The sequence below is a fragment of the Zalophus californianus genome, chromosome 14, assembly GCF_009762305.2.
Source record: "Zalophus californianus isolate mZalCal1 chromosome 14, mZalCal1.pri.v2, whole genome shotgun sequence".
Classification (NCBI taxonomy): Eukaryota; Metazoa; Chordata; class Mammalia; order Carnivora; family Otariidae; genus Zalophus; species Zalophus californianus.
This window is the reverse complement of record NC_045608.1, coordinates 80,133,504-80,149,781: the sequence shown is the minus strand read 5'-3', so window position 1 is coordinate 80,149,781 and position 16,278 is coordinate 80,133,504. Positions and strand designations below refer to the sequence as shown.

General features: G+C 48.1%; 1 protein-coding gene across 6 annotated transcripts in view; it reads right to left on the bottom strand.

Annotated features, from left to right (window-relative positions):
• ZCCHC2 (zinc finger CCHC-type containing 2) overlaps positions 1–13,474 on the bottom strand; it is a 64,759-nt gene extending 51,285 nt beyond the window's left edge. For all 6 annotated transcript variants that reach the window (XR_004819592.1, XR_004819591.1, XR_004819593.1 and 3 more), the window contains exon 1: positions 12,448–13,474. Coding sequence is in view for 2 of the 6 variants with exons in the window: in XM_035723910.1 (XP_035579803.1) it covers positions 12,448–13,425 (978 nt within the window). In the remaining 4 variants the exon portion in view is untranslated. The remainder of the gene's footprint in view (positions 1–12,447) is intronic.
• Between the last annotated feature and the right edge of the window lie 2,804 nt (positions 13,475–16,278).

Sequence of the window (16,278 nt, the reverse complement as noted above, 5' to 3'; positions counted from 1 at the left end):
CAGAACCACTTAATGAGAAGGACAGCACAGAGCTCTTCATCAACATTCGACTTCCAAAACATTTAGCATGATGGCATTCACCAATTTTCAATATTAATGATTTAAAAAAGGTAGACTGTGAGAATTCTTCTAGCAACAACATATTTACCTGTATCCTAATCCAGACCATATAATCACTTACCACAAAGTCATAAAACACCATTGGCCTAACATTGCTGTAAGTACTTCAAAAATCAATATAAAGCACTGTAATCCTCTCAAATTCTTGTATTAATTGGAAGAAGTTTAGCTGCATATGTCAACCATTTTTATAGAGTATTTTTCTACACTGCTCATTCGTGATTCATAAATTAAAAATAACACCTTCGAATACAAACACAAAATACGCAAAAAAAAAACAAAAATAGTTTTCATCAGGGAAATGCCAATCAAAATCACAATTGAGATACAGCTTCGCACCCATTAAGATGGCTATTCTCCAAAAACACAGAGCACAACTATTGGTGAGGATGTGGAGAAACCGGAACCCTTGTGCATTACCCGGTAGGAAGGAAAATAGTACAGCCACTGTGGAAGACAGCACACCAGTTCCTCAAATACTTAAACAGAGTTACCACGTGGTTCCGCAATTCCACTCCTAGGTGGAGAAGCTAGGGACTTGAGCAAAAGGAGGGACTTGAACAAATAATTTTTTCACAGCAGCGTCACTCCCAATAGCCGGATAGAGAGGCATTACACCCGCTTTCTCTATTAAGTTCAGATTCCCAGGAAAACGCACTATAGAGGTAATGCCAGAATTGGCATTTTACAAAGACTCGTTAGATGAAAGTGTCAGGACCAAGTGAAAAGTGGAGAATTTTTCTCTGCTTGGATTTAGAAATGAAATTTTAACATTCTAAGCCTACAAAAAATACGCACAGCAACACAAAAAACATTAGAATGTGTGTACTCTCCTTCTTTCTGTAACTCATCGGAGTAAAGTGTTTTCTGTCCTAAGGCGTGCCTCTAAGAGCTCCTGGTTAGCGCAAATCCACGTCACGTAACACAGGCAGGCTGGACAGCTCGTTCATTCCAGAGATTACTCACGTTTAACTTTTATACATGTAAATCCAACACAATTATAGACTTGAGATTTCTCCAATGTGGGGAAAGTGTGAAATAGTCAAGTGGCTGGACAGTCCAAAAGAGATTCTTCTAACATACCATGGAGAACAAAGGTCACACTGGCCTCCTTTTACTTTAACAAAGGTCAAGCTGTAGAAGGAGTTTATTTTAGCTCATCTAACAATGTTCTGCATGTTTCCTCTAGTCCTCTGATGCAGACTAAATTTAAAAACACCAAGACGTTCTCTATTTAAAAAATAAAGAAATTAAGAATTTCTAAGCGTTTTTTTTTTTAATTTACTAACTTCTTCAGAAGTTTTTTATACTCATCAAATGAGACTTTGAATACTAACATTAGTATCTAACCACAACATCCTATTAAGGTTTTGTGGTAGATAAAATATAGCTAAAAATACTTTGATGGCCCTCCCACTGAAAGGTGGATCTAACTCCCCAGCCAGTGGGTCTCGGCCGGCTTTCCAAGACTTGCCTGACCCACAGAATGTGAGCAAAGGCACATTTGGGATTGCTGAGGGCAGGTCACCAGAAGCCCTGCAGCCTGGGCCTCCCGAGCCACCGTGTACTAGTGCACTTGCCCCGAGGATGCCACACGAGAGAGACCACACTGACAGAGGACGGAGAGAGAGGGCTGCAGGCCCAGCCACATCTCCAGAAACCCCGCGGCTGACAGAAGCTGCCCTTGCTCTTAGTTGCCGGTCTAAACCCCCAGCCCACGGAACTCTGCAAGATAATAAAAAAATGGTGCTGGTTTAAGCCCCTAGGTCTGGGGATAACTTGTTATAGTTGTAGGTTTTAAATTCTCTTCTTTCAATCACCAGGGTCCCAACTAAAGCATGTTATTATTTAAGCAAGATTCACAGAAAGCCTTGCTTTGAATGTGAGAAAATGATTAGTTATTAGAACCACTGACTAAGATGTCAAATTCCAACCATTTTGGTGGAAGGAGAGGGAAGGTGTCGGGGAGAACTGAAGAGGTCCCTGCTGCCTCTTTGAGAGGATGTGGTAGAACAGGCGGGCGTTTGCCTCATTTCTGCTAATGAAACAGCATGCCCCAACCCAAGGTAATGCCGGGCATCCCCTTCTAGCAACTGAAAAAGGGCAAATGGCGTGCGAGAAGAAACGGGCCGGGTGAGCAGCGCAGGAGAGCCCCGCTGCCGACACCTGCCGCGCCAACAGGACAGAGGAGGGAGACCCGGAGTCGGCCTCCGCACGGCATCGTGCGCGTTCTTGCTGGGATCGGGGCTCACCTCCCCTGTAGCTTCTTCTTCTGTTTGGCTAGAAAGTATGAGATGAGTGTGGCAGAACTGATCATCTTAAAGCAGGGGTTTAAAGCACCCCAGTCACATGTGGGGGGGGGGCCCACAGTTCACTGAACCCGTGTGTCCTCTCTGCCACCACAGCTCCCAGACCGGCCGTGGCCACTGTGACCACGCCTCTGCAAGGTCTCCTCAACGTGACCCGGGTGCACGAAGCGGTGGCCTGTGCAGAGCAGGGCTGGACTGCAGCTGGCTGGGTGGAACGGGGGGTGGGGGGGGGAACATCACCATAACTCTCTATGTGTTCTGGGGAGCTCTATGAATTTATTACAAATTTAAAAAAACATTCAAATTGTTGATGTCATTGCCTTTTCCAGAGAACTGAACTTGTAGGATGTGCAATTAGAGAAGACCCTTGCAAAAGAATGCTGATAGGGAAGCCTACTGGGGAGAAGGGTGGTAGTTTTCATCCCAGAAAAATGTCACTGGCCTCGAGGATTTCCTTGTAAAACTCCCTTCATGTTTCTGCTTTCAATGTGAATAGCGCAATCTCTAGTAGGCATCTGTAGCTGACAGGTGGATGGGTGAGAACTATAAACTGTCCTAGACCACAAACTACAAGGGTATGGAAGGCAGGTGGGGGGGGGCGAGAAACAGCCTCCCAGTTTAAACCAAAGCTGGGCTCCCCCCCCCCCCCGCTTTAGAACCAGCATCTGTGTTTACCAACCAACCTTCTGCTTTCTTACTACAGAAGGGAAAAAGATCCCCTCTTGTACCCTAGAACTAGCACGCTGAACCAGGAATTGCTACATCCCCTGGGCTAGCAGCCCCCAAATCTTTATTTTTTTTTTTAAAGATTTTATTTATTTATTTGACACAGGGAGACACAGCGAGAGAGGGAACACAAGCAGGGGGAGTGGGAGAGGGAGAAGCAGGCTTCCCACGGAGCAGGGAGCCTGATGCGGGGCTCGATCCCAGAACCTTGGGATTATGACCTGAGCTGAAGGCAGACGCTTAACGACTGAGCCACCCAGGCACCCCCCCAAACCTTTAAATCCCCACTTTACCAGACATTTTAGGGGAGGTGAAAAGAACACACCCCTGAGCATGAGTAGCAGCAGATCTATAGAGAATGTGCCTTCCTTCCCAGCCCATATATACCTACCAAATGCCCTCTCCCCTCTCCTGCCCTGCCCCACCCCACAGGAGATGAAAGGGAGGGGACTCAAGGGGTCCTTGGTAGGAAGCAGGACCTGGGCTCAGAAGCCCGACAGCTCACAGCACTGCCGGGACCTCCAGCTCCTGCAGCAGAGCCCCAGCCTTCAGCTCCAGTGAGGAAACGTTCCTGGAACTATGCAGAAACGGAAGCTTACAGAGTTTAGAAAGGATTTTTGACAGTGACTGATTGATAGGTTGGTAAATAGGACAGTGTGGAGAAACGTTGCATTAGGACTTGTGTTTAACGTCACCTGTTAGAACAGGCACCTTCCCCAAACAAAACCACCCAAAACGGCTCTTTTCATCAGGCAATCTCTCCGTAAGCTTGACGGTCTCTTTCTCAAGACGTACCCTCCAAACACACGTGACCCTGTTGTTGCTTAAAGGACCACCAGTGAATCTCAGTCATTTGATACCCTCCTCTCCCGAAAAACAATATCCTGGGGGAAAGTTAGGTTTCTTAACTATCCCAATTTAGATATTCCTAACAAGAAACGCAAAAATTCCCCATTCTTAGACTGTAGATGGCTCACTTCAGTGACCAAGATTTTTAACTTTCCGATCCTAAGCAAGATACTATCTCACTACTGTGTACCTGACTCCTACTACTCCTCAAACAAATCATAAATTGGGAGATCAACACCAGAAAACTACAAACAATTACTCAAGTAAGAAACTAGCTTGTAACTGATGACTTTTTCCACCCTATCAAAGCATCATCTGTAGGTTTGCCCCAATTTATATACCCCCCCACACACAAAAAGCTTAATTTGGACTATAAATGGCCTGATTTGGGAAGAATAATTAATAAACACAACTACTGAGCATTCATCTATTGAAGATTCAGTTCAAATCTATACTGCTCCACACTTTTACCTAAAGAAGCAATTCCTTTCATTATTTCCAAAACAGTTGTGCCTGTACTATAGAGCTGCAAAGATTGTTATAAAGTAGCTGAGAAGTATAACTCATTCAAGACAAAAAAACCACTTCCTGATATACTTTGTCTTAAAGTAATTTATCATCTGGTATTTCTCAGAGCTGTATCTAAAAAGCTAAGCGTAAGAAATTCCGAGTGAGCTTTTATGATATATGCAACGCTGACAAAAAAAAATGAGACACGATGCCTAAGACTTTGAGGAACTTAAAATCTAGGAGAAAGGTCAATTTTATAAGTTCAGAATATTTCAAAGTAAAGTTTTTCTTAGAAATAGGGGAAAAAATCATAGAAGTACCAAAATTACAGCACAGAATACACATGCTGCTGGAATTCAGAGGCACCAAAGAATCTTAGGAGAAGACAGCCACAGGGACAATCCCAGCAAACATCATGCAGGAGGTGATGGCACAGGCCAGCTCTGAATGAGGATGGGATGTGTGAAGAAAGTGGGAGATGGATTTTAAGACCACAGACTTACCGGAGGCCAGGCTCCATCAGCCACTGCAAGGTATGTGATTCGATTAAACACTGCTTTAGGAGGACATATCTGGCAGTGGTACCCCACAGGTAAGAGGTGGGAAGGCTGCAAACAGCGGAATCCGTTAGGAATAAAGTCCGGGAAGAACACGGTGACAGCAAGGATGAGGGGAAGGGAGGATTAAGGTCGTCAAGCGAATCAGAGTGATTAGAGGTATAATGCTACTGCTGAGAGAACTGGATTAGCCTGGAAGGTTTTTTTTTTTTAATCAATGTCTCATGCTTTTCATACACATTACACATAAAGTGACAGTGGACAGTGGACAGAAAGACACACCACCAGCACATACACACAAATTTTCAATTTCACTGCAACCTGCGGACAACCTACTCCTTTCCCTGGTCTGTCAAGGCCCTCTGTAACCCAGCCCCTAACCAGCTCTCCCAACTTTCGCATTTCTGTTCATCCACTGCAACCCAACTGTGCTATTCCCTCTTTGGACAATGGCTAGATCCAGGGATGTACACATCTCACTCTTGTTTACCAAGCATTTTCATACACATGATCAGGTTCATCCTCACAGCAGTTATATACAAGAAATGGTGACGTTATCCCTGTTTTTTACTGAGCAGCATGGAACTTGTAAAGCTAAACAACTTGCCGAAGCAACCTTTTTAAAACCTAAATCTGACCTCAAGTAAGTTATTTCTTGAATAAGCATAAAACACTTTGAACGAGCCAAGACATTTAGAAGGGGATTAAAGGCCAAAGGTTCCCTGGAGCATAGGAAGGACAGAAGGGAAATGGCCTACCAAGTGCCCAGGAGCCCTGCCACGTGTAACAGCAATACGCAATGAGGAACTTCCCTTCTAGAGTGACTGTTTACACAGACTGCGTGAAGGAGGCTTTGTGACAAAGCATTCTCTGTGACTAAGAGGAGTGCTGTTCCACAGTCCCCCATAATGAAAAAAAGAGTCGAAGCTCAGTCTGCTTCAAGGGTGATGCATGTCTTTTTTGCTTCTTTCTTAAAAAAAAAAATTAGCTTAATATTTCTCAAGGAAAGACAAAAATAATAAGCTTGAAAATTAGCCGATTTATTTTAAAAAGCATAAAATGTTCCTTTATTCAGGCTGTGCTCTGAAGTAACAAAAAGTTATATAACCTAACAAAACTGCAAAACAGCTTTAAATTATAGAATAGTTTCCTAACCAAATGTGAAAACTGGATAAAGACAAGTAGATTATGGGTACATGGGAGTTACTGATAATCCAAAATCAGAATATGTACATTCCCCATTTCTATCCCCGAACCCACTATGGAGAGAATATGTATTTTTTTTAAAGATTTTATTTATTCATTTGAGAGAGAGAGAATGAGAGAGCACGAGAGGGAAGAGGGTCAGAGGGAGAAGCAGACTCCCTGCTGAGCAGGGAGCCCGAGGCGGGACTCGATCCCAGGACTCCAGGATCATGACCTGAGCCGAAGGCAGTCACTTAACCAACTGAGCCACCCAGGCGCCCAAGAGAATATGTTTTAATAATTTGTGACCCAGAGAAATGCTTCCTTTGGGTTTATCTGTGGCATACCAGATCTTTACAATATAAATATTAAAAATAAATGTCCCAGGGGTGCCTGGCTGGCTCATTCGAGCAAGGGCCCAACTCCTGATTTTGGTTCAGGTCATGATCTCAGGATCATGGGATGGAGCCGGAGTTGGGCTCCATGCTCAGCACAGAATCTGCTTAAGATTCTCTCTCCCTCTCCCTCTGCACCCCCCTCCCTGCCCAGTTTGCACCCGTGCTCTCTCTCCCTCAAATAAATAAATTTTAAAAAATTAAAAATAGGGGCGCCTGGGTGGCTCAGTCGTTAAAGCATCTGCCTTTGGCTCAGGTCGTGAACCCACGGTCCTGGGATCGAGCCCCGCGTCGGGCTCCCTGCTCCTCGGGAAGCCTGCTTCTCCCTCTCCCACTCCCCCTGCTTATGCTCCCTCTCTCACTGTGTCTTTCTCTGTCAAATAAATAAAATCTTTAAAAAAAATTAAAAATAATTGCCCCAAGTAAATGTCTCAAACAGTACCTTTCCAATTACCCATCTTGCCTGAACACCAATCAATTTAGAGCTATGGTAATAGAGAACAATATGGAGACTACTACATTATGTGGACTTTCATTAAGTAGGAAGAAAAAAACCCAGCCCATTCCTGAATACAACTGATGTAACAATGTGGATGGCTACATCTTAGTGGAAAAGAAAAATGCATTGAGCATCATTCTCAACAGACAATTTGTACTCAAGACAGTATGTAAACTATTTTACATCTTATCTCAATTCGATCACAACCTCAAAAGAAAATTATCCCCATTTTGCAGATTGAGGCTCAGGGACTTAAATAGCCTGGTTAATGTCACAGAGCGAGTGGCAAAGCAGGAACGTAAGTCAAGTCTACTGCCAAACAGGCTGTCACTCTTCAAGGCTTTTGGTCGTCTCTACGGCACACTTCCTGTCCCCTCCCCCACAAAAAAAATCATAAAAGGTAGTACAAACAAAAGGCGTGTGTGTGTGTGTGTGTGTGTGTGTGTGTGTGTGTGTGTATTTATATATATACATCGCACTAGTTAATGTGAGGATAAGTAGTTTCTTCCTCTCCATCTCTACCACCCTCTCCTCCTATTGTGGTCTAAGTTAAGACTTTCCTTGAGTTCTTACCTGAAAAAATCACTACACAGAAAAACAGAAGTAACTGGAGAAGGGTACCAGGAGCTCCCATTTGCTACTATAATAATCACTAACTCTGATATTCTAAAAGCCTCTTCCAAACGGCCTTTATTAACTGAACTGCTCTTATACTTTGCTGCAGCCAAACCCACCTAAAATTTCCCATAAAAGATACGGCTGGTTCTCTCCCCCACTGGTAATTTGTGTGATGCTATTCCCATGCCTCTACCGCTATCTTCCAGACAAGACTTTCTAACTTTTACTTATAATTGCTAACACTTATCGAAGATCATGTGCCATACAGCATTCTACAAGTACTCGTTCATTTGATCCTAACAATCTCACATAAGTACTGTTATTATCCCCACCGTAGGAGGGAGGAAAGCCTTCTCAGCGCCCACTGCTCGAGTAATACTATTCAGTTTAAAATCTCCCAGTGGTGGCCAACGATTAAATAAAGGTATTTATTGCCTGGGAGTTTAGAGTCGTTCTTCTTAAAAATCACTTTTCGAAAGCATCTTTTTAGTGCCCAATAGAATAACAGGAATCCTGACCACTCACCTCTCCCCTCTCATTTCCAGTCAGTGCTCTCACCAGGATTAGTGCTGCCACGTACACATTCGAGTTATCTTAGAGTAGGAGCATTTATGTTAAAACTCTTTTTTTTTTCCAGGCCCCAACACTACCAGTACATTATCTGTACTATCAAAATGAGTTGAGATACTCTGTCAAGTACCGTATTAATTAACCTATGCTATGAGAAAGTAACAGTTTTTTGTTATCTTCATTGATTTTTGTAACACGCATGGCCACTTAATTTTTTTTTGAGTTCAGGTATGTTTCTTGCAAATTCAAATAACACTAAATACTACCTACCACACTAAATACTATCTAAAGTTTTCAGTTTCTGTTTTATCCAAGCTATTTGCCAAGCAACTATGTTTTGAGGATACTGAAAACCCAATCTCCAGAGAAACGCCGCCACACAATATTAACCACTAACTACTACTATGATAGTCTATGCATTTTATGCTTTTTCTTCGGCCTTTGTGTTGCTAATTGGGGGGTTAAACCCCCCCAAATTAGAATATCCATTTGCATGAGCAGTTAGGAGAGTCTTTAAGCATGCAAAGATAGGAAGCTTGGCTGTCTTTCTCTTTTCAATGAAACAGCGACAAAACTAGCATCTTTTAAAATACTTAAGCAGTTTTTTGTCGCTATTGCTAACAAGCCATTTACAGTTTGGGTTCCTAATAAGGGACCCCCTTTTAAAACCAATTTTTTTTTCAGCTACGCTATACAGGCAGTCTGTAACTTTATTAACACAGCAAACTACATCAATCACACAAATTTCCCAGGACACTGTTAATGCATATTGTATGAATTTTATAGAAGTGACTGGCAGTCCACAGCAGTTGAAGAAGATGAACTTTATGCACAAGTCTCCCAAAGGCAGTATTTAAGTTGTAATCCAATGTAACATTTATTCTAAATCACATAACATTATCCAAATCTCATTAAAAAAACTCGAGAAATATTATTTTAAATGTAAAAATCTACTTGAATTTTCCTTCATTTTTCTAAAATGACCTAATTAGTATATTCTAGTGGTTAAGTTTGTGGACTTGCCCTCTCAACTATTAGTCAGCAATGGTAACCATGGTAGGTCACTAAACAGCTGCCGGGACTGGTCAACTTGAAAGCATATAATCAACATAAAATTCGCGTTAAAACACATGTTCTCTCTGCAAACGTTACTAGTTTTTTACAGAAAACTTTAAAAGAGAAGCTGCTGCATATTAGGTATCGAATAAGAGTCTTGAAAGAGCCAGAAACACTATTCGGGGATAGTATACTTTTATTCTAATGGAAAAGAAAATTACGTTCCCACTTTATGCGTTTAGTATGGATTAAAGTAGTGAAAAATGGAATAATTACTAGCCGAAAGTTACACACGTGTGTCTAAAAGGTTACTTCCGGGGCAATAAAGGGCTGCCACACGAACTCCCCCTGCCATCCTGAGTCCACCGTCCACGTGGTTCTCCGCTCTGCCCCGCGTTGGGGCCCAGCCCGCGGAGGCCTAAGGGAGAACCTCGGGAGGCGCGGCCCCGCCTCAGCCCGCCCTCCCAGGGGCGGGGCCGACGCGCCAGTCACGTGGGCGACCGCGGCCGCCATCTTGCAGGGAGGGGGAGGGGGAAGGGGAGGGGAGGGGAGGGGAGGGGGGAGGGGGAAGGGGAGGGGAGGGGGAGGGGGAGGGGAGGGGGAGGGGAGGGGGAGGGGAGGAGCCCCGATGGACGGGTCCCCAAATGCGTCGGCCTCTCCGAGGCGGCGCGTGACCGGGGGGCCCACCGACGCGCTGCGTCGCGTCCACGCGAGGAACGTGCCAGACTCGGGCACCTCCCTGCAGACTCCGAGGTGGGTCCTACCCCACCGGGAGCGTACCGGCGGCGCAGGGCCGAGCATCAGCTGGTCTGGACTGCAGCGAATCGAGATGCAAATCCATCCACCCCCATCAGCTGCCTTTGGAGTGACAGCTTGGGAGCAACAAGATCCGCGGAAATGTCTTCAGGGCCAGAACAAGTCACAGCTGAGGGCCTCAGAGTCCAGGCTAACAAGCAGAAAGTGCGGGGTCAGAACAATTTAATGAGACGTGAATGATTTGTTACGGTAACCCTAAGGTACCCGAGGAAAAAGTTCATCACGCCACCAGTGTCTAAAAATAGCCGTCGGCGTCACCTGTAGTACGTGTATCCCGTATGACTTATTCTCCCACTTCAACTGATGGCCTCAGCACAGGGTACTGCCTGAGAAGTAACGATGTGCTGAAATTAATGGCAGGAAGCCCAACTTCACTTTGCCCACTCCTCCCAGCACTCACCGGTTGCCAGAAAAGGCCACACACTGCAGTCAAGATGAAAAATCTCTTTTACTCTAGTTTGCAAGCATTTCTCCCTTTCTCTAGTCGCCTTCCGACCCTCTCATTACAAGCAAAATTTAGGGGGGGGGGAGGCTCCTAGCAGTTAAAATCAGAAATCGGTTACCCTTGTTGGAATGATATGAATGGAATAAAACTGTTCCGCTGTGTGACATTTTCATATACCTACAATCTAAGATCTTTACAATATATAAAAAATTTTAAAAAATAAAAGTATTGCCCCTGATTTCAGGCTTTCTTCTCCAAAAATAAGTGGCTTATAGGACTTTTTGTAATTATTTCAGTAAATAGGCTAAGAGTGGAAAAGGGCTTTTACCAACAGTATACACAGCTGCATATTATTAGTAAATAGGCACTGGAAGACAAAATTTGAAGCTTACCAAAAAAATACTGGATATTAGCATCACTACACTGGAGTCTGATAAAACATGTCCTAAAATGTGAGTTAGTCACTTCACAGAAGCCTCGTTTTAAAAAGGAGGGGCTCAGCCTAGTTTATCGCTAAATCCCTTCCAGCCCCCAAATTCCTTGATTCAATGGGTACTGAGTCCACACAGCCTTTGGAAAAATACGATGCCCAGTTTTAGTTCCAGAGTATTGAATGACAGCAGATACGTAAGTTGAATTAGCTTTCAAGAAAGGAAGGAGAAAAATAATCCCCCTTTCCAATATATCATCCTGGAGATCACCTACGTTGAAAAGTATGGCAACCAAATTAGTACCTTTTAAGACTGTAAACCCCGAAAATAAACTTACTGTACCTAGCTTTTACTCTGAAACCTACTCTCCTCTCCTCCATTAAGTTATTACAATCAAGGACTTTTATACCGGGCCTAAATTATTATTAAATTGCTTTCACGGCTCTATAAAATTTCACTTCACCTTCATGTTTGAGACAAGTGACTCATCTGGATTCTTGTCTACTACATTTCGGCTTAACAACTTTTAGAAAACAACATTTATGCCTACATTAAAGGCCCAACAAATACCCCCGGACTCAAATCTGTAGGCAAGACTCAATAGACAGAAAATAAGTTATGCCAGAAGTAAAAGGTGTAAGCAGCCCGCTCCGGGAGAGGTTTCTTGACCCAGACAACCTGCGCTACTGATACCTAGTCTGAGTCAATTCGCCGCTCTCCACATCAGGTTTTTTTCTGGGAACATCAAGTTAGCAGCAAGAGCCAAAAGCCCTGCGACCCCTTTTAATAAAACTCGGGCATTCACTGAGCAGAAAGAGCCCCTTTGTGCTGAAGACAAGGGCAGCACGCCGAGAGCGCACCTTTAGAACACCTCAGCGAGGGGAGAAGGCAGAGCTTCAAAACTGCAACCAGAGCGCCAGATGGCGAGAAAGAGAAGGCGCTGCCCGGGGCTAGACTGAGGCTAACACAGACACCTCTAGCGCTGCGCCTTTCCCACCACCCAGGGCGACAGATGCTCCGAGCCAAAAATGTCCCGAGACCCTTCCTCCGAGAGGGGGACCAGGCTGAGAGTTCCATGTTTTCCGTGGCAACTCCGGCACGGAAGAGACTTCTAGAGCATTCTGTTATGGCGGGTGCCTGAGTGTGCATGGGGGGGGGGGGGGGCGGTGAGGGTGGGAGAGTGGAACTGAACCGCCCAGCAGAACGAAAATTAGTATTAACGGGGCTGGAAGCCGTGGGGTGGGGATTCCGAGCCACCTGCCCCGGGCTGAGGCTCGGCCAAGGGCCGTCCGAAAGCCAGGCCAGGGAGGCCGCCGGGGCGGTGACCGCAACGCGGGTGCTGGGAGGCTCGCGCGCCTTACCTGGGCCCGGGGGCTGGCAAAGTTGCACGGCTCCACCTCCACCTCTGCGTCCTCGGGGCCCCCGCGGAGCGCAGTGCGGAGCCTCTCCAAGTGCTCCCTCAGGGTGACCCGCTGGTGGAAGGAGAACGCCGGGTGCAGCGAAGCCATGGTGAAGAGCAGCAGCAGTTCCTCCTGCGCCCTGAAGCCCAGCCCGCTGCCGGGCCGGGGCTCGGCGCCGCTGCCTTCCGGGCCGGAACCGTCCTTCTCCGCGTCCTTCTCCGCGTCCTCCTCGCCTTCGCCGTCCTCCTGGCGCTCGCCGGGCTCGTCCTCCGCGCCTCCCCGCGAACCCTCACCCCGAACCGCGCGCAGGCTCTTGAGCACCGAGTCCACCTGGGGCAGGAGGCGGTGCAGGCGGCCGGCGGCCTCACGGTTCTCCGAGCCCAGCAGCGCCAGGTAGACGATGAGGCGCGAGCGCACGGCCGGCTCTCGGAAATCGGCCAGCGGCCCCGGGTCCGAGAGGCCGTTGGCCTTGGCCTCTGAGTCGCGCAGGTAGTGGTAGTCCTTTCGCGCCAGGTCCTCCAGGCACGAGCCGAGGAAGCGCAGCTCCAGCGGGTTGCACAGGTCCAGCAGCCCGCACATGAACTCCAGGCGCTGCGCCGAGCCCAGCACCAGCCCAAACCACTCGTACACTCGTTCCTGCTCGCGCAGCGCCGCCGCGGGCCCGCCGCCGCCGCCACCCGGCATGCCCGCCCCCGCCGCTGCTCCGCCAGCAACAGGCGGCCCTAGCCCCCGGGGCGGCGGCGGAGACGCAGGCGGCGGTGGCGGCGGCGGCGGCGGGGGGCCCCGCGGCGGGCCCGCGGGCGGCGGCGGGGGACGGCAGTCTCGACGGCGGCGCGGCGGCGCCTTTGCGCCCGGCCGTGCGTCTGCCTCGGGCTCCTCCGCCTCGGGCGGCGGCTCCACGGGGTGCGTCGGTTTCAGCGGCAGCTTCATCCTCAGCATCCTCGGCTAAGGCGGCACGGACATGCGAGCGGGGGCGGGCAGGCGGGCGGGGCCGGGAGGGGGGGCGGGGGCCGAGGCGGCGGCGCGGCCGTCAAGAGCGGGGCCCCTCCATGCCGCCAGGGGACGGCCGGGGCCGGGGCCGGGGCCGGGGCCGGGGCCGGGGCCGGGGCCGGGGGCGGGTCTCGGCCGGCGAGGGGGGCGGTGGCCGGCCGGCCGGGTCGCTGGCGTCGTCTTCCCGGGCCGGAGGCGGGGCGTGCCCGCGGCGGCTCCTCCCCCTGGGCTCCGCGCCGGCTCTAGGGGCCCGAGTGCGGGTGGGAGCAAGCAAGCGAGTGTGTTCGCCTTCCTCCTCCCTCTCTCCCGTCGTCCGCACTGGGCTGGGGCGGCGGAGCCTGAGCGGTTCCCTCGCGAGCTGGTGTGGACCCAGCGGATGGGAGAGGAGGAGGAGCGCCCGGACCGGGAGGAGACGCTTGCGGGCGCAGGCACCTCAGCCAATCAGCAGCCAGAGTCGATCGTTGCGTAGTTCTCCCCGCCCTCAGGGACCGCCTCTCAGAGAAGCCACGCCCAACTGCTACCCGATCGCCCTTCTCTTTCTCGGTCTCGGTCTCTCTCTCTCCTCTCTCTCTCCTCTCTCTCCTCTCTCTCCTCTCTCTCCTCTCTCTCCTCTCTCTCTCTCTCTCTCTCCTCTCTCTCCTCTCTCTGTCTCTCTCTCTCTCCCCCCTCTCCCTCCCTTCTCTCTCGCTCGCTCGCTCGCTCTCCGGCTTCCGCGCGGTCCTAATATCGGGTCTTTGCCAGTTTAGGGTAGGACGCGGGTGGGGCGGTGGCTAGGTGCGCCCGAGCGCGACGAGGAACGTGCGAGGCCCACGTGAGAGGACTGAGGGGGGAATTTCATGTCTTCCCAGGGCCCTAGGCCGACTTTTGACGACTGACTCCCCTGCTCTGTCTCCTCGCGTGGGCCGCCGCCCCGCCTCGGCGGTTTCCTCCACGGCCGCATCGAACGTGTCCCGGGCGCTGAGGTTCCTCTGAACTGAGCGCGCTAACCCCAAGACGAGCTCTTTCAGTCCTCCAGAGCCCGGCCGACTTTCGGGGAGTCAGCAGAGGCATAATTCCCACCACAGCTTCACAGGGATCGGTCGTGTTGGCTCTCTGAGTTGCGAATCGGGGAGGTGGGTCGGGAGGCAGGGTTGTGGCTGTGGTTGGGGAGCCCGGACGCCACGATCGCGAGCCAGCGCCCACGCCGGGTGCTGGCTGCACAGAGCGGAGATGGGGACGCGCGGCCGCGGGGGCGCAGAGGCGACCAGACCCGAGGGAGTTCCGCGGCCTCTGGGCCCAGGGGGGACGCGCTGATGTGGACGCCTCTGGCCTAACGGTTGCCTCTGATCTGTAACGCTCTTTGGAAATTTTCTCCACGACAGTTTAGCAAAAGTCCCTCTCGGCCCCCACCCCCCAGCCTCCATCTTTTGGGGATCATTTTATTTACTAAATAACGTATCTGTGCTTAACACTAACATTTTGGGTCCTTGTGCCGGTGTAAATCCCCTGTGATTGCAGGAACTTAATAGGCTACCACCTTGACAGGCTTTCAACTTTTTTTTTTTTTTTTAGTTTTGTTACATTTTTAAGGTTGAGGACCTTCAAAATGTCTCACATTGTAGCTTTTTTCCAACATAACCCCAATTTTTAATACCCATCTGGGTCTTCTGAGGGTTAATTTTTGAAAAGGTGGGCTTGCTTTTAAATCCTTAATGTTTTAAGTCCTACTCCGGCTATATAGTAGGAGTATGTAAAAAATAAGAATGACACGGTAACTCTGAAATGTTGGGACATCTATGGGAGAGCATATGCTGAGCCCTTTATCTCACAACTTTATATCCTAAGAAGCTAATTTAAAATTGAGTAAAAGGCTGAACTGAAGCCTAAATCAGGTTCAGCAAGAAAACAGGGCGAGGGAATTATTTTCAACACATTTGAGACTGGCAAAGTACATGAAAGCCATTCTTCCATGGAACTTATCATTTCCTTGCATTCTTTGGGTGTAATGTAGAAATTGCTACAATCAGGAGAAAACTTTGTGAGGACTTTTATTAACAATTCTTGCTCCCTTCTGCTGTCCTCTTCAACTTCCCTGGAATTTTCTACCTTATCTCATCTATCTCCCACATTTCTAAAGCTTAGGCTGAAATACTTTAGGCAACCAATAATTATATTAGTCTAGCTAGATACTGACAGCTTCCTATTGAGTCACCTGTCTAGATCCATGTATCTCATGTAGTAAGATAATATATGTTGGGAGGTGATTTTTACATGTGACCCAGGCAAAAGGTCTTTACATTTTCCTTGGCAACAAGAAGCCATTTGGTAGGAGCTCTCAGCGATACTTGACCCATAAATTTTGTATTAGAACTCAGATTTGTAAAATAGAATGATGACTTTTGTTCTATCTTTGGCCAATATTGGAAAATTCAGTGATCAAAGCTTTTGCATATATATGACATATATACAATGATTTAATGATTCTGGTTGTCTTCCATCAGCTGGACAATTTGCTATTTATCCCCCTAAATGTGCACTATTTCACAGCCCTCTCTCCATACTGCAATTCACTAGACCAAGGCTCAACTTTTTTTCCACCTTTTATAAGTGAGAGAGAGAACACCTTCATTGGGGAAGAGGGATGTACTCCTGAAGTACCTTTCTGGGAGTGGCCCAAATGGAAATCCCAGGATGAGGTGTAGGTGTGTTTAGTTGGGGAAAACTACCCAGATGATTCTAATAAGACGCCCTAGGAAGGTATTCCTCCCACCAGGCCTACCAATTGAGAAGACTTGCTCTAGATTCTCTGGTATTTTACATATT